The sequence below is a fragment of the Zootoca vivipara genome, chromosome 8, assembly GCF_965207765.1.
Source record: "Zootoca vivipara chromosome 8, rZooViv2.hap1.1, whole genome shotgun sequence".
Lineage (NCBI taxonomy): Eukaryota > Metazoa > Chordata > Lepidosauria > Squamata > Lacertidae > Zootoca > Zootoca vivipara.
The window spans coordinates 635128-658186 of NC_142591.1; the positions used below are offsets into that span (position 1 = coordinate 635128).

General features: G+C 43.7%; 2 protein-coding genes across 9 annotated transcripts in view; both read right to left on the bottom strand.

The window, feature by feature from the left end:
• Window positions 1-9276, bottom strand: part of SUGT1 (SGT1 assembly cochaperone of MIS12 kinetochore complex) — a 32609-nt gene extending 23333 nt beyond the window's left edge. The window contains exons 1-5 of the mRNA XM_035101314.3: window positions 9233-9276; window positions 9096-9141; window positions 3910-4000; window positions 1376-1445; window positions 774-844 (exon numbers count right to left, since the gene is read on the bottom strand). Of these exons, the coding sequence (XP_034957205.1) occupies window positions 774-844; window positions 1376-1445; window positions 3910-4000; window positions 9096-9141; window positions 9233-9264 (310 nt within the window). The 5' untranslated portion in view covers window positions 9265-9276. The remainder of the gene's footprint in view (window positions 1-773; window positions 845-1375; window positions 1446-3909; window positions 4001-9095; window positions 9142-9232) is intronic.
• A 4321-nt stretch (window positions 9277-13597) lies between these two features.
• The window catches only part of ELF1 (E74 like ETS transcription factor 1), a 65553-nt gene continuing 56091 nt past the window's right edge, over window positions 13598-23059 (bottom strand). For all 8 annotated transcript variants that reach the window (XM_035101316.3, XM_035101317.3, XM_088674935.1 and 5 more), the window contains 4 exons: window positions 21758-21841; window positions 20147-20339; window positions 18686-19156; window positions 13598-15139 (listed from right to left, as the gene is read on the bottom strand). In XM_035101316.3, coding sequence (XP_034957207.1) covers window positions 14518-15139; window positions 18686-19156; window positions 20147-20339; window positions 21758-21841 — 1370 coding nt within the window. In that variant the 3' untranslated portion in view covers window positions 13598-14517. The remainder of the gene's footprint in view (window positions 15140-18685; window positions 19157-20146; window positions 20340-21757; window positions 21842-23059) is intronic.

A 23059-nucleotide genomic window follows, 5' to 3' on the forward strand; every position in this document is an offset into this window, starting at 1 on the left:
CCCTAAGCCGTTCCTCATAAGGATTTGTTTCCAAGCCTTTGACCATTTTGGTTGCCCTCTTCTGGACACGTTCCAGCTTGTCAGTATCCTTCTTCAACTGTGGTGCCCAGAACTGGACACAGTACTCCAGGTGAGGTCTGACCAGAGCAGAATACAGTGGTAGATCTAGATGCTATACTCCTATTGATGCAACCCAGAATTGCATTGGCTTTTTTAGCTGCTGCATCACACTGCTGACTCATGTCAAGTTTGCGGTCTACCAAGACTCCTAGATCCTTTTCACATGTACTGCTCTCAAGCCAGGTGTCTCCCATCCTGTATTTGTGCCTTTCATTTTTTTTGCCCAAGTGTAGTACCTTACATTTCTCCTTGTTAAAATTCATCTTGTTTGCTTTGGCCCAGTTCTCTAATCTGTTAAGTTCATTTTGAATGGTGATGTGATCTTGGCTGTTAGTCCTGGAAGACCTGCTCCGTCTGGCTGGTGCTTTTCACTTGGCTTGGGAGAGCGAGACCCTGACTGACCCCACCTACAAAAACTGAGGCTGCTGAACAGGCTCCTGGGCTGTTGTATCATGGTGTGTGTGTGTGTGTGTGTGTGTGTGTGTGTGCTGTTACTGATATTATTTTTTTGTATCTTTAATTTAGACCTTTTCAATGCATTATTTGTGATAACTACTTTTATTGTTTGTAATTATGTGATTTTTAAAATGATGTCAGCCACTTGGAGCATGTTTTAAACTATGAGTGGCATCAGTTTGAACGTTCATACTTACTATCCAGTTGCTGTCCTTCCCTGAAAGACTTCAGTGCAGAATCATAGTCTTTCATATGGTATTCACCTATCCTGATGTGCATGCAAGGGGAGAAAATGCCAATATTTGTTAAGCAGGATCTACCAACATTATAAAATTCAGTAATTGGTTGACAATTTACTCCTACTAATGCAGAGGAACAGTCAAACCTTATAAATATTTCAATTATTTAATGATTAAAATAATCCTTAGTTTTACTTGGTTTGTGACTTGCAATCAAGAATACTGAATGAACTTGTATTAAATTGCTACAGAAATCAGAAACAGGTTCAGGTAAATATTCTAAATATTTATTCAAAAGTACTATTTTGAGAGTAGAATACACTTCCAATTTTGTATAGCAAGGCCCCAGTTCTCCCCAGTCCCCCTACCCATTGCACCCACATTCCACACTATTCCAAAGAAACAACTTCTCAGGAAGCCACAATGGGGGCAACTTGTGTGAATGCCAGTGATTCTCCTCATACAAAAGCACATTGCACCTCTGCAAGAAAGTCAACAAGGTCTTCACAAAATTGGGAAACTAAAAACACCTGCATACGATTCATTAAATAAACACTCACCCTTGTCTGAGAAAGGCTACAGCATTACTGGCGTCAAGTGATAGTGACTTCTTTGCATCTGTAATGGCATCTACAAAAATGTCATTAAATTTCTAAGTATTGCATTATTTCACTCACTATTAAACCACACTAATTCTGTCTTTCCTAAATACTTCACACAGGTTTCCTCATACAGTACTAAAATAGTCAGTTAATGGGTGGCAACTACATATATTAGAAATAAAATATAAACGAGCTATTCTAGGAAAGAGGCAAAACCTGCATCTAAAGTTTTCTGAATCTTATTTAGATTAGTAGTATTAGTTTCAAATATTGAGTTCTTATGACAAGCAAGTACATAATAAATAAGCTAGAAATGATAGAATGAATGACAGTAGTAGTAGTAGTAGTAGTGGTGGTAGTATTTATACCCCACCCATCTGGCTGGGTTGCCCGACACTCTGGACGGCTTCCAAAAAGCACAATAAAACTTCAAAAATTAAAAACTTCCCTATACAGAGCTGCCTTCTAAAAGCCAAGTAACTGTTTATTTCCTTGACATTTGACAGGAGGGCATTCCACTGGGTGGGCTTGACTACTGAGAAGGCCCCCTTCCTAGTTCCCTGTAACCTCACTTCTTGCAGTGAGGGAACCACCAGAAGACCCTCAGAGCTGGACCTCATTATCTGGGCTGGGTGATGGGTGTGGAGATACTTCAGGCATACAGGGCTGAGGGTGTTTAGGGTTTTAAGGTCAGCACCAACACTGTGAATTGTGCTCAGAAATGTACTGGGAGCCAGTATTGATCCTTTAGAGCCAGTGTTATATGATCCCAGTGGCTGCTCCCAGTCACTAGCCTGGTAGCTACATTCTGGATTAGTTGTAGTTTCTGAGTCACCTTCAAAGGTAGCCCCACGTAGAGCACAGTAGTTCAAGCGAGAGATACCCAGAGCATTACCACTCTGGCGAGACAGTCTGCGGGCAGGAAGAGTCTCAGCTGGTGTACCAGACAGAGCTAGTAGACACCCGCCCTGGACACAGAATTGACCCATGCCTCCATGGACAGCTGTGAGTCCAAATGACTCCCAGGTTGCACACCTGGTCCTTCAGGAACAGGGAATCCCCCACACCTGCTTGCTCCGTCTCCCAGAACCACTACTTCTCGCTTGTTGGGATTCAACCTCAAGCCATTGACTGCCATCCACCCCGTAACCGCCTCCAGATGCACACACAAGAAGTTCACTGTCTTCACTGGTTCCAATTTAAACAAGAGGTAGAGCTTGGTATCATCTGCATACTGGTGAACACAAGAATGGGCCTTTTCTGCAGTGGCTCCCCATTTGCGGAATGCTGTCCTCAGGGAGGTTCATTAGAGCCCAGGTGAAAAGGTTCCTCTTTAACAAGGCCTTTGGTTGATTGACATGCAATGTGCTTTTAAAATGTGTTGGGGAAGGGGGATTATTGGGTTGTTCTTGTTTTTGTTTTTATTATGTATTTCGTGTTTCTATATTGTGATTTTATGTTGTGAACTGCCCTGCTACCTGTGGGTGTAGGGCAGTATGCAAATTTTAATAATGATAATAATAAAAATTAAAAAGTGCAGGTGGCTGCCACCCATGTAATTCCCCTATGCTATGCCTAATCAACAGTAAAAGAACACAGACAATACAATGGGCAGATCCAATCAGAACTACATGGCAAATACTTCCTCCCCATCTCTCACCCAGAGTGATTCTTTATCACACACTCTTGCCATGAGTGGGTCAGGTGGCTGTGGCCTGCAGCCAACCCTCGACACACAACTGGTTTCCCCCCCTGTGCTGAGATCATCACTGGCTTACACAACAGGGGCTTACCCTGTCCACCACAATGGAATTCTCATTGTTCAGGACACATGCAGAGTTACAGCTGAACTGAGCTTCTTGATGACAAGCCCAAATCTGCTCCTGAAGTTAGAGAACCAGAATGGCGTGTAAGCCATAGGGGAAAGGTGCCAAAAACTGGAGAAACACCATTGGTATCTGAAGAAGTGTGCATGCACACGAAAGCTCATACCTATGACAAACCTGGTTGGTCTCTAAGATGCTACTGGAAGGATTTTTTATTTTATTTTTTTGTTTCTACTACGTCAGACCAACATGGCTACCTACCTGTAACTAGTACCATTGATATTGTGAGGGTAGAAATGCCTTCTGCTTGCTTATTACCCAGTTTTGATCCAGCCAATGGAACTGATTTCAAAGTAAATATATCTAGCACAGAGAAGGTGTGATGCAGGTGAAAATATCAGGCAAAGACACAAACTGTGTGCATTCCAAGCAGTTATTTTGTGAAATACACAAGCAAAGCCTACTAATGTGCTGGCGGGGGAGGGGAACAAAAAAGAAATGAAAGCCCTGCATTGCAACGGGTTGGCTAAATGACCCTCAGGGTCCCTTCCAACTCTGCAATACGACGATTCTTTGACTGTATGAAATCAAGCTTTAGACCATCATTAACTCTAAAAATATTTTAGCATTTTGGGGATATAATAGCACCAAATAAAGAGATGTTACCATGGTAATTTTGTAGAAGAATGTGAGCAAAAGCTCGTTGACAGTAATTCTCTGCATCATCTGGCTTCTGTTCTAAAGCTGCTGTCAGCTTCTGCAAGTGTAAATGAAAAAATTTAACATGACATTTTCTACAAATCCTTATGTAGCCCACAATGAAATGTCTTGCCTGTCAAATCAAAGAGCATCAATTAGTACAATTTTGCTTTGAGAAGAATTACACCAGAAGCAAAATTCTCAAACTCAGAGGATAGGTGCCTATAAGTGAGATAAAAGCACCACAGTATATAAGCCAAGGGGACGAGTATATAAGCCGAGGGGACGAGAAGGGGACGACAGAGGACAAGATGGTTGGACAGTGTTCTCGAAGCTACGAACATGAGTTTGACCAAACTGCGGGAGGCAGTGCAAGACAGGAGTGCCTGGCGTGCTATGGTCCATGGGGTCACGAAGAGTCGGACACGACTAAACGACTAAACAACAATATAAGCCAAGGAGTAGACAGCATTTTAGTCAAGAAACTGTATCTAGAAAGAGGGAGGGGGGGAGAGCAGTAAAAATTATTTCCTGAATGTATAATGTTGTGACATCTATTTATTACTGTGCAACTCAGAATGGCTGTTCTAATTTCTCAGTATACACAAAAAATTCTCTTTATCATTCAAAGCTAACAGGGTAGACAACCAATTTCATACCCAATGCGACAGAAGATCAGTTTCACATCCAATGTAACAGAACTGCTCTGAATGAAGTTGCACAGGCACAAGCAACTCCTTGGTGGTCAAAATTCACTTAGAAAGCTTCATGGGTGGGAGGGACATGCTTAATGGCTCATCCACCAACACTTCCCCACACGCAAATCTTCTCCAGCCCCTTTCTGTCCCCCACCCGAGTCAGTTACTGAGTGCAAAAGAGGGTGCTGCAGCAGTATTTCAGATGAAGGGTGGTATACAAATTTAATTAATAAAATAAATAATAATCTTCCTAAATGTTCCCTGCATTCAAATTATCTTGAATAGTGCAGGTTTAGTAACAAGCATTTGCTGAGAATCAAATCAATTTTTATTCTCAAGCTCAATTTTGTTTCATCTCTCACAGGTAAAGGATGCCTGGAAGGTTAAGTCCAGGGGTTGCGGTGCTATTCTCACTTTTCAGGCTACGGGACCCGGCATTTCTCCACAAACAGGGTCATGTGGCCAGCATGACTAAGCAGCTTCTGGCGCATGGAAGGCCGTGACAAGTGCCAGAGCACATGGAAACATTGTTTCTCACACATCTATGGAACAGCTAAAAAAAGTTTGGAAACTGATACTGTATTTTTAGCACTGCAGTGAAGCCAAGGAATTTTGTTCAAGTAGAAATGGCAAATGGGGTATTTAAAATTGGCATTAAAGGAGTTTAGGAACACAATTTTCACCTAGAATTTTTAAGTGCGTAACTGCAGACAAGTTTGTTTCAATTGGAAAGTCGTAGGGTAACATTTAAAGCCCCCCAGATGCTGGGAGGCTATGAGCAGCTCTACAAACTGCTATGATACAAGGGTACAACCAACACAATGGACTTTGGAACAATCAGGAATTTAAACATCATTAGAATAATGTTTAGGTAGTAGTAGGATGGTGCATTCTAATGCCATTCAATGACTGCTATTGAGAAAATGGATTAAGTTTAGGTTAAAAGGTAAAGGGACACCTGACCGCTAGGTCCAGTCACGGATGACTCTGGGGTTGCGGCGCTCATCTCGCTTTACTGGCCGAGGGAGCCGGCGTACAGCTTCCAGGTCATGTGGCCAGCATGACAAAGCCGCTTCTGGCGAACCAGAGCAGCGCACGGAAATGGCGTTTACCTTCCCACCTCTTTATCTACTTGCACTTTGATGTGCTTTCAAACTGCTAGGTGGGCAGGAGCAGGGACTGAGCAACGGGAGTTCACCCTGTCGCGAGGATTCGAACCGCCGACCTTCTATGGCATCTTCCTTTTCCTCTTCCTTGGCGCCATCCAGACCTGCTCCCACCACTACCCGGTACGGCTTATTTTTGGGGTATGTCTTATAGTTAGTCAACTCATGAAAATCCTGCTGTGGCTTATTTTGTAGGTACAGTACGTCTTATTTTATGAGAAACACGGTATCTAGAGTATAATGCAATCCTTTGAGTGTCAAGAATAAGAGACAGGAGTAAAAGAAGGTGGAAATAATATTCAGTGTAAGGATAACAGACAGATGGAGGAAGAATGTGGTGGCAAAAGAAAACCCTTATAAGCTGATTCATCTATTGCAGACATCCCCAAACTTCGGCCCTCCAGATGTTTTGGACAACAATTCCCATCTTCCCCGACCACTGGTCCTGTTAGCTAGGCATCATGGGAGTTGTAGGCCAAAAATCTGGAGGGCCGCAGTTTGAGGATGCCTGATCTATTGCAGGCATGTCCAACCCATCGATCGGGGTGCAACTTAGTTGACTGTACGGTATCATTCATGTTGTGAGGCGGCCGCAATGTGGTATAAGGGACGGGGACTAAGATATGCGTGAGGCTGGAGCTCAGGAAATGGTGGAGCCAGCAATGAGAAGCAGGCAGGGCGAGGGAGCTGGGGAGAGGTTTGCGCGAGGAGCCATGTTTCTGACGAGGGAAGGCGGGATCAGGACCAGCAACAGCATCAGCTGCTTGGCTCCCTTGGGGGGGGGGTCAGGCAGGATTGGGGTTCACATCAGCTGCACAGCTCCCTTTGACAGGGGGGAGAGAGAGGGGGCTGGCTTGAGTGGGGAGAGCTGCTTAAGGGGCTAGAGAGAAAGAAAGGGCTGGCTTGGGGGGTGGGAAGAGAAGCCGACTGCCTTCTCAGAGATAGAACTTTTGCCTCCCTTTCCTTCCCCTTCACTTAAACTCCCCCATCCCGCGTTCAGTTAGCCACCTCCTTCCACACACGCACCCTGCACGCACTCTTCATCCCTCCAATGGCAATGGGTAGATCACTGAAGAAGAAGAAGAAGAAGAAGAAGAAGAAGAAGAAGAAGAAGAAGAAGAAGAAGAAGAAGAAGAAGAAGAAGAAGAAGAAGAAGAAGAAGAGGAGGAGGAGGAGGAGGAGGAGGAGGAGGAGAGTAGTTTGGATTTGATATCCTGCTTTATCACTACCCGAAGGAGTACTCAAAGCGGCTAACATTCTCCTTTCCCTTCCTCCCCCACAACAAACACTCTGTGAGGTGAGTGGGGCTGAGAGACTTCAGAGAAGTGTGACTAGCCCAAGGTCACCCAGCAGCTGCATGTGGAGGAGCGGAGACATGAACCCGGTTCCGCAGATTACGAGTCTACCGCTCTTAACCACTACACCACACTGCCAGTTTATGATCCTGGGTAGTAGATCGCAGCCTATTTGAAGTTGGACATGCCTGATCTATTGTAGTTATAAAGCACTTAATCAAAAAGCTTTCCAAGTTGAGTGCAAATAAAATAGCAGCAAAAGCACAATTAAAATCCACAAACAAATTTGAGATTTCAAAAAATACAAGTGAGTACTTGATGTCAGAAATGTGGGTGGAACTTTGCAGTCTTCAGATATACTAGGTGCTTGTACAAAGATGTAAGTTATCAAGTGCTTGATGTTGGAAATGTGGGTGATGTAGTCTTCATACATATTTTGGTGGCTATGTAAAGCTATAAGAAGTTTGGGTTATAACTGTCGCTATTCAGGAAATAGAGAAATATTACCTTCCCAGTAAATGATAAATGGAGCAACATGATTCTAATATGTTGTTTTTTGCCTGGATTTTAGTGATATTGAAAAATAATAATAAATTATTATCCCTCAGAGAACTGTAACACGGTATTTGGCACAGAGTCTTGGGGCCAGATTCAGCGCAAGGGCTCCTGCTTCCAGAAGAGGGCTTTCCCTGTCTCTCTCCATCCCCCAAATCCACTCTGGAGTGTTGGGAGAACCCCCAGAACTGCACACAGGGGGAGAAGAGAGCAGGTTGTTTCATCTGGCAAGCACTGTTGAGTTCCTTCCTTGATATTTAAGATGTCATTCTTTAAACTGCTTTTGGGGGGAGAGGTTACTTCCAACAATTCATTGTAACAGTGTGAGTAGTTTTCATGGTATCTTTAGTATATTTTGGGGCTTCTACCAGGTTCAGTACCTTGCACACGTGTGCAATCATATGCCGTTTGGATGTGCCTAAAACAGGAGTTGCCTATACTAAAGTATGATTATTAGTACAGTGGTACCTCGCAAGACGAATGCCTCGTGCAATGAAAAACTCGCAAGACGAAAGCGTTTTGTGATGTTTTTGGTGACTCGCAAGATGGGCTGCGCTTCGCAAGACGAAGTTTTTCGGCGGTTTTTTTGGGGGGCCGCGGCAAACCGCGCTTCGCAAGACAAAAATATCGCAAGACGAAGCGACTCTTGGAACGCATTATTTCGTCTTGCGAGGCACCACTGTAGCAGCATCATATGTAAAGATTGTCTACACTTGTGAAGAAACCCACGACCCCTGGAGCGTGAAAAGCAGATTGAGAGTTTATGGTACAAATTGTAGGCGAGAGAAACAAGAGTGACCTTACTGTGGGGGTCTGCTAAAGACCACCAAGCCAAACAGAAGACTTGGATGACGCCTTCCTAGAGCAGATGACCAAACATTCAAAAAGGAGAGAGATAGTAGTCATGGGAGACTTCAATTTTCCCAATATAAGGTCCAACCAATTTCTCCATTGCCTCATTGACAATTTCCTTTCCCAGAAGGTGGAAGAATCAACAAGGGGATCATCTATCTTGGACCTGGTCCTCCCCAACTGATTGAGGCAGTGGAAGTACTGAAACTCGGGAGGAAGTGACCATACAGAGGCAAGGGAAAGCTGAGACTAGTCGGGCAGACTCTGGACTTTAAGAAGGACAATTTCGAAAAGCTGAAGATGCTCCTGGGTGAGATCTCGTGGCCAGAAGCGCTCAGAGAGAAGCGGGGTCACAGATGGATGGGAGTCCCTGAAAGGAGAAATACTGGAGGCCCAAATGCAGATCATTCCAATAGGAACAGAAAGGGACCCGGTGTGGCTGCCTAAGGAGCTGGCAGATGAGCCGAGATTCGGGAAGGGAAAGAGGCGGCGGCATAAGCCTCAGAAGGCTGGCTGCTCTTCCTCTGGACGCCTCTAGCTCCTCGCCCGGCTTCTCTCCGGCCCTCCCGCTGCCTTCCCTCCCTCACCTGCGCGGCTCCGGCGGGGTCTCCTTCGACGTCTCCGTCCGTCAGCCTGAGGGGAAAGAGGCTCAGAGTCAGACCGAGGACAGACAGACAGACAGACAGACAGACAGGAGGACCCAGAGGGGACCCAGGCCGCTCACCGCAACACGCCCAGCCCGGCCGACTCCGCCATCTTGGCGACGCCACGGAAACTTCGAGAGCGCCAAGAGTTTTGTTTTTTTTTACGCCGAGGAAAGGGGCGGGGGCGGAGCGTCTCGGTGACGCCATCAGCGAGCGCCCTCGCGCGCGCGCTTAGGAAAGCTGCCCGTGCGCCCGCCGCTCTGCTGGAGCGTCAGAGGGCGCGAGGCGGGGCGGGAGGAGGAACCGGAAGAGACGGAGGCCGGGATGCGGCCCTAGGGCGCCGCTGGCTGCCTTGCCCCGACCAGCAGGTCGTGTTCGTACCTCGGGGCTGCGGGGTGTGACGGCGCCAATGTCTTCTCCGTCGTATAAATTTGGTTTAAAAGATTAAATTCTTCTCTCATCCACTTTGAATCCTGAAGCTCCCGACCCTCATCTGGTTCTGGTTCTAAATTTACGTGGCTTCACTTTATAAGCTAATTATTTCGAGGCTTTATCATTTAAATCATAATATTTTTGGCTGAAATATTGCATAGCTGTCGAATTTTTCCTTACCACTGTTACCGGGGAATTGGACGGAGGGTGCGAGACCTCCCTCCACCCCCGCCTTGCCTCTCCATCCCACGAGGCAAAGATCAGAGCCTCCGCAGGACGTTACCAAATGTCACAATTCACTGATGTATCTATGGCTCAATGGGAAAACTAGAAATTCTGAAGAAATCACATCGTTGTATCAGCCTCCTCAGTTCCAAAGGCATTTAGGACCCAGGGAAGCGAGGTATAAGGGGAGGACTGAGAGAGGCCACCCTAATCCCCAAAATGTGCAGTCAGGCCCACAGAGCCTTCCCAAGGAGTCACGACTGGTGATATCCTGCCCCCAGAGTGCCAGACAGATAACCATGTCAATCACAATGCCTACCTGTCTTGTCCCATAGTGGGAAGAAGCCCAGAGAAGACAAATGGGTGTATTTGACTTGACCCAGGGATCTGGAAACTAAATACTTGTATTTGTACTGTAATGGAGTATGTGTGAAAGACTATATTTGAGTGACTAGGGCATGCCTGGATCTCAGGTTCTACCTGAGACCACACATTTTTCTGGGACATATCTATGATGTCTTGATGATGCTTCTGGAAATGTATTTTGGGAATACAGATGTAACCATTGTTTGGGGCTTCTCTCTGCTTCTATGTGGTAGTTTGAAGAGGTGTTGCGAGGCCTGGCTGCTGGCTTGCTTCTATCTCCTGGCTGAAGTCTCTTGCTTGTAGCCCCCGACCTGAACCTATGGGAGTCACGGTTAGACGATTGTGGGGTGCTCCAATGGCTCCCTTATACACCTCTAGTGCTTGAAGTTCTGGGTTTTTTTTCTGTCTCATAAAACATCCGTTCTCCCATGTTTTTGTTTTAGCTCCATTATATCTGCCAGTAACAGATTCTTTCTGCTTCTTTCCCTTTTAAAATGACTGTTTTTGCAGAAGCCTCCAGTGACTTGCATGCAGATTGGCTGTACTTTTAAATATATACATTTAAAAAATATATTCTTGAGGGTGGGAAGCTAGAAAGAGCCCTACTCCTGCTTCCTTTTGTTTCATCTATTATTTGTTGTTGTTGTAGGCAGGGTGGTGGGGTGCACCTGAATATCCTACAAATGTCCCATTTTAAGTGGGACATTCCAGATCACAGAAGCCAATCCTGGCTTGTGTTTGGATCCTGGAATGGAGTGAGTCAACAGAGCTGATGAGCACCGGACAGCATGAGGGGAAGGTATGCCCCTCCTAACGTCCCATTTTGGGGGACAAAAATGTTGGAGGGTATGCACCTGCCAGCCTGTCATATAATTAGTAAAATATTTGATATAGCTGTTGATTTCTGTTGACTGCTCTTTCTTCTGCCTAGAAGTTTAAAGTATTTTTAAAACAAGGGCTAGCTATTGAAAACCAAAATTGAGCAATTCCTTCTGTGTTTATCTTTGCAATGGAGATGAATGACAAGTGCACAAGCAAATGCTGTGGGCACATTATCTTTTCCTCTTTTCAGCTACAAACTTCCCCATAGATTTAGCTGTGCATGTTTCCATATTTGCTTTAATTACATGCTATATTTTGAGTCTTGTTCCATTTTCCTTCCTTTCACCCACATCCCAAAGGAAAAATAATGGTGACGAAAGCAAAAAATAATTGAGATACGGAAAAAGATCTATTGGGACTGGAATATTACAAGCCATTGTTGCTGGGCACTTCACTGTCATGAACTGGCAGGACAACGGGGAGGAGGAAAAGGATCCTGGCAAGGGGCTTAGCTGGGACTGGGACACACCTGGGGAAGCTAGGGATGGGGAAAGAAGGTTGGTGAAGGAAGTACTCGTGGGGTGATGGAGGATGGTGGGAACCAGAGCAGCAGGACCCATCACCAAAAGGCCCAGTCTCTACAATCATTAAGTACTCCAAGGCATAAAGAGCAGCGGGAGGGACCTGCTAGGAAGCTGAGGCAGGCAAAGGCCTACAGCCCAACTTCCTAGCTGACTGCTGAGGCTTGTTAGTTCTGGAAGGAAGTGTGTGATTCCCCAGCTGGAGTAGGCTCAAAACAGATGAGGTCAACTGTAGTGAAATAGAGGACTCTGGGAATAACCAGAAACGGGGGTTCATGGTAGAATGCATTCTGGAACTGAGAAAGCGCGGCATTTTGGGAAATGGGCTATGCCAACCTTTTTCTGGAATGTGTTCTGGTCTTCTTTAAGAGCCTTGTGTGAAGTGCCTTTCCGTGCTAATTGCCTTCTGTGTGAGATAACAAGAAAGAGGGGGTAACTTTCAATATGGGTTGATTGCAGGATAAGGCTTAGCTGTGAAAGGGCGTCTAACCTTTGCCAGTTACATGGGGAGGTGTCCGGGAATAGGAGAAGGGAGTGCTTTAGTTATTTCTTTGATATGGCTTTTGTCCTGTCAAGCTATAAGATGGATGTCCATCAACCGGCTATGGCCCGCTGGGCATGCGTAGAAGCGACTTCCGGTGCCGCTCTGCCCGATTTCCGGTGCCCACACATGGGAAGAGCGGCCCCGGAAGTTGCTTCTACGCAACTTCCAGTGCCACGCTGCTGCTGATACCACATTTTTTAGCGGGAGACTTCACAGGTATACCATAGGACACACCTAGTTTTTAGAGGAAAGAAACATTTTGCTTTCTTGAATTGTCCTAGGCATCGCATCCAATTCCTAGAAGCCTAGGTGCCTTTGCCCCCCATTAAATATTTGAGGTGCCTTCGTCTTCCCCCCTGTTGATGGGCATTGTCATTCATATAGTGTGCATGCACTTTGTCTTGAGATCAATTGCAGCGGTTCTCAAGCTGTGGGTCCCCAGATGTTGTTGGACCACAACTCCCATCATCCTTGAGCTCTGGCCTTGCTAGCTAGGAGCGATGGGAGTTGTAGTTCAGCAACATCTGGGGACCCACAAGTTGAGAAAGGCTGATACGGTATGTGAGGTGGGGCTTACCTTGCCCCCCCAAAAATATTTTATTCAAGTTGGAAGAGGGAGGGAAGGGTTGAGAGAGGGGGGGGAAGGGGGGGAAGCAGCCCTCTCCGCTGTCATGGAAGCATCCCGAGAGCGGGTTTTCCTGGCCCTGGCTCTGGCCTTCGCTCCATAGGACACATTTCCCCTTCCTTTTTGGGAGGGAAAAAGTGTGTCTTATGGGGCGAAAAATATGGTAGTTGAGCTCTATTTAACATCAGCCTTTTATACAATAATCACTTGTTTTGATCTATTACATGTTCTTGCGATATCTTAAAACACTTACCCAACTCATCATGGCATAACCTTTTGCAAACTGGAGCCCATTAGGCAGATGAAGAGTTATCATCCATTGGCAGCTATATGGTTACCTGGATAAGAGAAAAATGGAAAAACACTGGAGCCAAATTGCCAGGAGATGCATGGGGAACCAGCTTAAATGTGTACAATTGTATACTTTGTTGTTTCTGCCACAAAAAGCTGTGCTTCCGGAAGCTGCTAGATAGAAGCCTGCTTAGTACATAACAATGCAGGATTGTTATAAATCACTGCAATGTGGGGATATGTAGGTGCAGAAGAGTCGTCAGTCAACAGTGTGCACACACAATACTGGAATATTGTGGAGAGGAGTGAGAAATCCTGTTGCATGAGCAGAAGGTCACCTGTGAAGTGTTGGATGCAACCTACCAGTATTGGGGGATTAAAAATTATTTTTATGCTGAGCGTATTTGATGGCCATATTGGTGAAGACACTTTGCATTATTTGCTGTACTGTATTTGAATTTAGTTACCAAGACTGTTTTATCCTGAACTGTTCTACATGGTAATGCATGCCAAATTCATCTCTTTTAGACTCCTAGATTCACAAACAAAAACATATAAACATGTTGTACTTGATTTATTTTCATAATAAACCAATTTAAAATACAAAAGACAAAAAAGGTTCAGAAGGGTTCCACAATTTAAAAGTTTTTAAATACAAATCCACTCTGTAATATATGAATACATATAACTTTAGAGCTCTAAACATAATGATCTTATTTGTATCTATAAAATATTGCTCTATGGAAACAAAATTTTGAAAAAGTCTTTGAGAAATTAAATTACATATTTACAATAGAAAACTACTTCTATAGAAACATTTTAATCTCATACTTTCATAAATCATACAATTCTTTTTTCAGCTTCCTACAAAATAATGGGAAACACATTTTTTAAAGCTTGAATATTGAAGTGGTCTGAAAATAATTGCACCAGTAATGATAACTTCAGTTTTGGTGAACAGGTACAGTATACCCAATATATCCGCATGATGAAAACAAAAGCATATTGTAATTAGTATCTTTTTGGGTTGGGAGGTGTATTTCATTTTGCACAACAAAGTAGTTGGTGCAAAACACATTAGAAACAAGTATATTTCCAACTGTCCACTTGTTTTCTATCCATATAAAAATAAAATCACATAGATGGGTGGAAACATCTTTGTAGAAATTTATTATTTTAAAGCACTGATTACAGCAGTGATTATATTATTATGCAAGATAGCAAGATTGACAAATAATGCATGAAGTGTATGAAATTAAGAAATTTTGGACAGTGATCTAAAAAAAGATAAATGCCATATTCCTTCAAGCTTGCATTTTTAAACATTAATATTTTATATCATGTAGCAAACAAAACATTGAAATAAAGTGTATCATATTACTTCTAAATTAATTTCAGAAATTAAAGTAGCTTTGTAATGCCTGCTTTGGAATCAAATGATAAACAGCTGGTGAAGTCCCATCACAAAAAAAAAACCCTTTACTTGTATGAGCTTTGCTCCAACTGTTCACTTTCTTGCTTAATTTGCACAGAAGAGGGAAATCCATTGGAATTGGATACCACCACCACCAAAGGCTGCTGTTGGAAGCCTTGCTCTGAGTGTTTGCATTCTTCCACTGTGTTATCCTCAGCCTCTGATTTTATCACTCCTTGTATAACAGTTGGTTTAGTTTCTGGAGCTTTAATGACGGAAGTGATCACAGTGTTGGACGGCTGAGCAACAACGTGTGAATTGCTGGGCGTAAAAGTTACCACCGGGGTAGCAGTGCTGAAGGATGGAGAAGAAGCCATGTTGACTGTTCCATTGCAAATGGTTTGCACGTTGCTGGTGAGAACTTGGTGAACCTGAGCAGGACTGAAGACAATGGATGAAGGAGGAGAGACTGGCTTGGGAGACTGCAGCATTATGTTCTCTTTAAGCACAGTCATGGGCTGTGAAGTTGGGATGGCTTGTAGAATGAACTTTTGGGGTGTTGTGGATGTTGGGTCTGCACTGGCTATCACTGTGGTTAGAGGCACTGTTTGGAGTGTTACGGTATGCAGCTGCTGGTGGTTGCCTGGGGACACAACAACCGGAACTTGGCTTGGGGCTTGGATGGTCCTGTGAAGAGAGGCAAAAATAATTACATTCCCCCCCTACTTTTAATGCATTTGTAATATTGTTCTGTTTGAAAGCCACATGACAGTGAACTTGCCTTCGGCCTGGAAAGCCAATGGCAAATCCCTAACGAGGACTCACTGGAAAGCACCAATATCCACTCTCTTTCAGCCTAAAGTAAATGATGTTGAGGATGAGGAGAAAACTAGAATAGTTGTGAGAAATATGACAAATGAAGAGGACGAGGCTCTTCACGCATTAAACCTAAAACTAAAGTCTGACACAAGACTACTGTAAAGTATTAACATACAAAATATCTCGAATCTTTGTGAACACAATTTAGAAATAAAATCTCCAGTATTTTTCACTCAATAAGACACACTTTTTCCCTCCCAAAAAGGAAGCGAAAAAGTCAGTGTGTCCTATGGAGCGAAGGCCAGAGCCAGAGCCGTGCGCAGTGGGAAACCGGCTCTTGGGCTGCTTCTGTGACAGCGGAGAGGGCTGCTCCCCCCCTTTCGCCCCTTCCTTCCTTGTCTCTCTTTCTTTCTCTCTCTCTCTCACCCCTTCCTTCCCTCCCTCTTTCAACTTGAATAAAATATTTTTGGGGGGCAGGTAAGCCCCACCTCACATACCATATCAGCCTTTCTCAACCTGTGGGTCCCCAGATGTTGTTGAACTACAACTCCCATCGCTCCTAGCTAGCAAGGCCAGAGCTCAAGGATGATGGGAGTTGTGGTCCAACAACATCTGGGGACCCACAGCTTGAGAACCGCTGCAATTGATCTCAAGACAAAGTGCATGCACACTATATGAATGACAATGCCCATCAACATGGGGGGGACGAAGGCACCTCAAATATTTAATGGGGGGCAAAGGCACCTAGGCTTCTACGAGTTGGCTGCTATGCCTAGAACAATTCAAGAAAGCAAGATATTTTTTTCTAGGTGTGTCCTATGGTCAGGTGCGTCTAATGGAGCAAAAAATACGGCACTTTTCATCTGAAATAGTAACTCACTTAACCACCATAACTTTTCCCAGATCTGTTCAGTATCAAAATATTACTTTTACAATGAGCCCAGAGGGTAACACTGCCTGTGCTTCCTCCTCCTCCATCTCAGTTTTGCCCTTGCAGAACTTAGCAGGGAGAAGCCAGGAGGAGTGCCTGGCCACTGCCTGCCACTCTTGGCCTCGCTGTCTCCACCCTGCTGCTCCCAATGGGCATCAGACACCAGTGAATTCCAATGAAGGCTTTTCTCATTTCTGCACGGCATAAGCCTTAAGACAGCTGAGAAGCAGGGGGTGGCTGGTGTCAGCTGATATTCAAACAGAGAACAAATTTAGAGAGTAGGGTTCATTATTGCTCTTCTGACTGAAAAATGGCCGCCTTGTAAGACTTTTTTCCCATGGCATCACAAAGCTGAAAAAGACCCAGAATCCTCTATTCACACTTCTTACCCTAGAAGTTATTTTCTGTAAATACAACAAGTGGGGGTGGATGTTTAAAACACCCCCCTAGCAAAAAAGGCAAATGCCAAAAAATTGCAGAGAGTCATATTTTTGATGCTTTCTTTTTGGAATGGCTAATTGATTCCATTTTCCAAAGGCTACAAAGTACACCTTAAATAAAGCAGCAGCAAAAAAGTGGAGAAACACTTCAGCATGACTGTTTATCTTCTTAAAATCTCTCCCCCCCCCACACACAATCAAAACTCCTCCCCAGCTTCAGTAACTAACAGTTCCTTAGTTTTGCACAAAGGACTCGAGAAATAGCAATGTCTGTGTGCCTGGATGTGTTTCCTGCAGCCAATCGGAAACCACGCCTTGGTTTCTGAATGTTTCAGATGTTGAACGGACTTCCGGAACGCATTCTGTTCAAAAACCAGGGTACGACTGTATTCCATTTTTTCCCATGCCACCCTCCCATACTGTTCCCCTCATCCCTTTGCCCTGTACTTCAGTCCTCCCTGCTTGTGTCGGCTGTGAAGCACTCGAGGCCAGGCCAGCAGAGCACAGGAGAACACAACACCAAGCATGGCACTTCTAGGCATTGTGAGGCACCTCAAACCCCGGCTGTTTTGCACTAAACATATTCGCAGATTTTTATCTCTAATGCCCACTGACCAGCAGTGAAGTCTGTGTGAAAACAAGTAAATAAAAGTTTGCATCTGCAAGCAACCGCCTGTGTTTTGGGCTTTGATTGGAATTGCCCCCACCCCCAATCCAAGTTTGGAGGAGGAGCAGAATTCCCAAGCCAATGTTTCGATTATGCAGTGCAACTTGTTTTTTGTTGTGATGTGAGCACCATAACCCCAATATTTTAGTTTTGAGGGAGCAATGACTAATTTTCAAACTTTTTCTTGTACCCACTGGGTTCTGGACTACATATGTGCCAAATTCTAAATTTCTGGGTGCCTTGGATATACATTAACCATTTGAGAGAGAAGTGCAAATTTACCCTCCACTTTAGGTATCTTATTTTCACATCTTCCTAGTGTCCTGGTTTATGCATGACAAGCCAGATGCAGTCCTATCTGGCCTGCTAACCACCCATTTAGACCCTTGCAATGGGTTAGCCATGGAGCCAACTTTTAAAAAGCACTGAAAATTGCTGCTGGTCCAGAATATACTCTCAAGATTATTTTGGCCACATTACATCCGAACTCTGCCAGCTGCACTGGATCCCAGTTAAGTTTCTGGGCTCAATTTAAAGTGATGCTTGCATACTTTTAAAGCTCTTAACAACTTTAAAGGCCGTTACTTTTTAAAAAATTGTATTTCCTCTGATCCTTAACATCCTCATCAGAGGAGCCCGTGCTTCAAGTGCCCTTGGCAAATGAAGTGAGATGGGTGGCTCCTAGGAAGAAGGCCTTTGTGGTGGTGGCATCCTGTCACTGTAGCACCCTCCCATCTTTTTAAAATTATAGGCTTCTCAAATCAGGGTTTGTGATTTATTGTATATGCATGTTCTTAATTGCTGTACTTATTCATCCTTCAATAATAACTTTTATCATTTGTGTCATCGTATTTAGTGTTGTATTTTATTCCTTTAATTTTTTGTGAGCCACCCAGAAGGTATATCTCATTGCACAGTGTGGAGGAATGCAGTGTGCACGTCTGTCTGTTTTAGGGCTTGGAAGGGACTTTCAAAGTTCAAGGCCTTGTGCTGTTGCGGACCTGTCTAGCAGGAGCTGCTTGGGGGCAGCAGGGAGCAAAGTGGGAGCTTCTCTCTGGGAGCTGACATCTTCACAAAGTCAAGGTAACCCAAGGTTTGGCTTAAGTGACATGTTGACCAAACTCAAAATGGTTTCTGGTTAACAGTTTAGGTACTGTATTTATTGGTATGTTTTAAACAGATTTCATATATGTATATAGTTTTAGTTCTCTTAATTGTTTTTTAATTATTTTGTCCATGTTTTTAGTGATTCTTGTTCTTATCTGTAAGCTGCCTTGAGTCCTGTCTGGGGAAAAAAGTGGGGTATTATTATTATTATTATTAACGCTAGCTGCCACCAGCAGCCCCAGGAGCCCTGTCCTGACCTTCTTTCTTACCTTATGTTTTGAAGAGACGGACTCCCTGTCTCCTCCAGCATGTTACTGGTCACAGCTGTGTGTCCTTCTGGAATGGCCTGCAGGGGGTGCATTAAATGAACTGTCCGATAAAGCTGAGTTGGATGGACTGGCTGACTAGGCTGCCCCGTCCTCAGCGCTTCTGCTGTCACCGCAGGCAGCTGCTGTGGAACACTTTCAATGGGCTGCTTAAGCCTGGCAGACTTGGAGGTGACTGGAATCTTTAAAACAGCAGCAGACGTTCCTTTTTGCACCATGTTTGAAGATGTTTTAGACCTGCCCGTCTGGTTTCTATTACCAACAGGTGTTGATTGTAAAGATGAATCAGGGGAGTCTGTACTCAAACTTGGATCTTCGTCATCTATGTAAACAAGGTCTTTTGGCATTTCTTTAAACTGATACACCAAACGTTGTCCTTCTACTTTGGCCAGAATGCCTCTTTGGTAATAATATCTATTTGAAGTAGGAAAACACACCAAAGATTACACAAAGAAATAGAGTTGTACCTTGGTTGTTGAACGGAATCCGTTCCGGAAGTCCATTCAACTTCCAAAAATGTTCAAAAAACCCAGGTGCGGCTTCTGATTGGCTGCAGGAGCTTCCTGCACTGAATCGGAAGCTGCAGAAGCCGTGTCGGACGTTCGGGTTCCAAAGAACGTTCACAAACCGGAACACTCACTCCCAGGTTTGCTCTGTTCAGGAGCCAAAACATTTGAGTCGCAAGGTGTTCATCAACCAAGGTACGACTGTACTTAATGTTGGAGAAACTCTACCTAAAATACTGTTTTAACACTAACAACAGATTAATGCAGCAATATGCACTTTTAAAAGAATGAACACAATTCATTTCCTGCTGTTTCTGTTCTTGCTGAATACTCAAGTACTTTCCCCCAACAGATCACTCTGTTGCTTTGAATATACTTGCTTTGAATACTCAAGTACTTTCCCCCAACAGATCACTCTCCATATTATGAAAGGTCTCCATGCAACCAAGGACATTCCACTCAAAGTACAGAACAGGATCCACCTGGGCTTATGAAGCCTCACTGCGAACAAAAATGCAGTTGTGGGCCTGAGATGGTCATGATTCATTTAACAGCCGGTATCCATGCTAAGGGAGCCATGTCTTACTAGTCCAGTGCTAGCCAGTATTGATTCAACCACAGTATTAATATTTCTAGAATGTTAATATTATTTTCAATCTTTTCCCTCCCAACAGTCAGCATGTCAGGCTCACTGAGCATACTCTGTCCTCATTAGGTTGGGGTGGTTGCTGTTGTTGTTTTGGGGAGGGGGGTTAGCTCTGCACAAAGTGTTTATGTATATCTGTATATAATATTTACTAGTATTAGTGTTTAACATTGTTTTAGCTTAGGATGCTCTCCCCCTTATGATATACATTTTGTGCTGAGTATATTCTGTCATTATCTTAAATTTACCTACCTGAGAGCCCTGCCCATTGTTTCATAATTCATATCGGGTTTGTTTTTGTGCTTTCCCCACAACCTTGACACGGCCTTGGAATCCACAAGCTTAAAAATGCCCTTTTCCCTCTGAGTCCATTTTATGTACTTCGGACAAGTGGCTTTGTCCTGAAGCAGAGCTAGCAAGAACTCCCAAAGGTAAATGGTGTTTCCTAAAATAAATGAATAAAAAGATTTTCAGAAAGACACATTTTGATAAAACAATTGTTACTGCAGTAAACAACAAATAACTTGTCCCCCAAAAATGACAGTGTTTTGTTATGCTAAATAACAGTTTCATCTGATTATTCTAAATATCATGCCACATTTTCCCATGAGTGCTGGGTAGATTCCTGCCACAATCTGTATGATTTCTCTATTCTGTAAACACTTGCCAAATGTTATAAAAGGAACAGGGATTGTATTTGCCCCTTGCTGCTTTGACAGCCTGTGCCATTGACTCTGGGACACCAAGAGTTCATGTGAAGCCCACCGCCAGTTTCCCAACATCTGGCTATCTCCATACGGGGAGCTACCAATAGAAAGGCTAAGAGGTCATCATTCGGGTAATCTTGAGTGGGTGGGATCCTAAGTCCATGTAGTGCTCATTTATTTGAAGTCAGCACTCCAATAGAGAAGTCCCTTTGACTGCACCCCCTCCAACATTTAGGATTGACTTCCTTATATATTTGGGGTTGCCTCACGAGGGCACAGGGACACCTATGCAGAATGAGGGTTCCCTTATCTTTGCAGAAACCTATTTGGATTACAAAGCTGTCCAATTTTGTTCCAACTTTATGTTGATCACTTCAACATATTGTCAAAACGCAAATGTATTTGAATCCAACTATTATACTCTGGCTCTGAGTGAGCATGTGAAGGCTGTAACATTTGCAGATTCTCTACCAATCAAGTTCAAGAATGCCCAGAGTCTCTACACAAGTAGAGAATTCTACATGGGATCAGATCAGTCTATATGGTAAGGAGCTCACAAGCATTACAAGACTTGTGGTGGCAGAAGCATTTTCAGCTGCCTCTGTATGCAGACTAATTTCTGAATTCACTCAAGCTCTCACTAGTACATTTATCGGCAGGAGAGTTCATAGTGCTACTATTCTTCACTTAGACTAGTACCATCTGACAGGTACAGAGTCCATTGTAAGACACACACACACACACACACACACACACACACACACACACACACACTGCTGGAAGAGCCACCTTTATACTGTAAACCTCCCTGTGATTCTCAGATGGAGGGCAGTATGTAAGCTTAATTAATTAACAACAACAACATCTTAAAACTACAGTATGGCTTAGTATCAGAAAGTACCAGCAGTGGGTACCTGTGTACTCCTGCAGTGCAAAAAAGCAGCACTTGCCATGGAAAGAAGCAAGGGCAATCTCCCAATTATCTTCTTTACTGTTATCATGATGGATGGCAAATTCACTTCAGATGAAGCAAGAAACACCTCTCCTTGCCTCTTAAGCCCTATGATCAGAATGAAGCAGCCCTGCGGAAGTAGCAGCTGTGTTTGACTGCCAATTATCCAGAATGTTATAGGCTCAGCTCTATTGATAGGCTTACCCTTCCCATCTTTGCTTTTCTTTTTCACTGATATGTTTGGAGTCAGAGTGGGAGATTCTGGTCGTGGAGCTTTGGGTTTCTTCCCTGAAAGAAAATGACTGTTGTATGAACTTTCACACTGAAACTATTAAACAGACATAGGGCAACCAATGCTTTCAACTGAGTATCGATCCCACAGCATGTCAGATTTAAAACAACCAAACTGCTAGATAAGACCACAGCAGTTCAAGGACCCCACTGGAGTCCAAGTCAAGATTTTACAGTACTTATTTTGCTGGACAAAAAGCTTCCCAATTATTGATCTCCAAATAATTTATCTAAAACTTAGCAATAAGCCTTTGCTAGTTAAATTCTGATAATTTATATTTATCCCATTTAGCAATGAGCTAAATAGGCACCTAAGAATCAAGATTTTATTTATTTTTAATTTATCACATCAACTGATTTTAAATAAAACCTGTAAACGGCTTACAAAAAATATTAAAATTACCAATAAAAAGTTAAAAACAAGTTATTAAAACAATTAAAATTAACAGTAAAAGAGTAAAACACATCAATATCTACAGCAGTTTACAAAAAGAATAAAACAATCAAATTATCAGTAAAAACAGTTAAAAACAACTATTAATGATAAGCCTAAAACCAGATTAAAACACATGTAAATATTCCACATATCTGGATAGGCTTGCATTAAAAAAAAGCTTTTAGCTGGCACCAAGAAGAGTGCAGTAAAGGAGCCTGCCTGATGTCAAGAGGCAGGGAGTTCCAAAGTGCAGGTACTGCCACGCTAAAATATCATTTTCTTACAAATGTGAAGCAAGTATGTGGCTCTGTAACAGCACCAGTTCTGCTGGTTGAAGCAGATGAGTGGGAGCAGATGAGGTAAGCATAAAGTAAAGTAGTTCCAAGCCCTTAAGCTTGGCCTAGAAACAAAATCAGGAACCAGGGCAGATCCTGGAACAGAGATGTTCTATGCTAACAAGGCCTCACTCCTGTTAGGAACCATGCAGCAGCATTCTGCACTAAGTGCGGTTTCTGGGTCAAAGCGCAAGGGCAGAGAGTCCCTTGAAGCAATCCAATCTTGAAGTCACCAATGTGACTTCAAGATTGTCACTATTGTGGTCAAGCTCTCCTGGTCCAGAATGGTCCCAGTCACAGCTGGAAAAAGACGCTTCCAGGCACTGAGCCTGCCTGGGCCTCCAATGATGAAGCTGGATCTGGAAGCGCCCTCAGGCTATGTACCTGCCTTCAGTGGTAGCGCAACCCCACCAAGAGCGATTGACCAATTCCCTGCATGGTCAG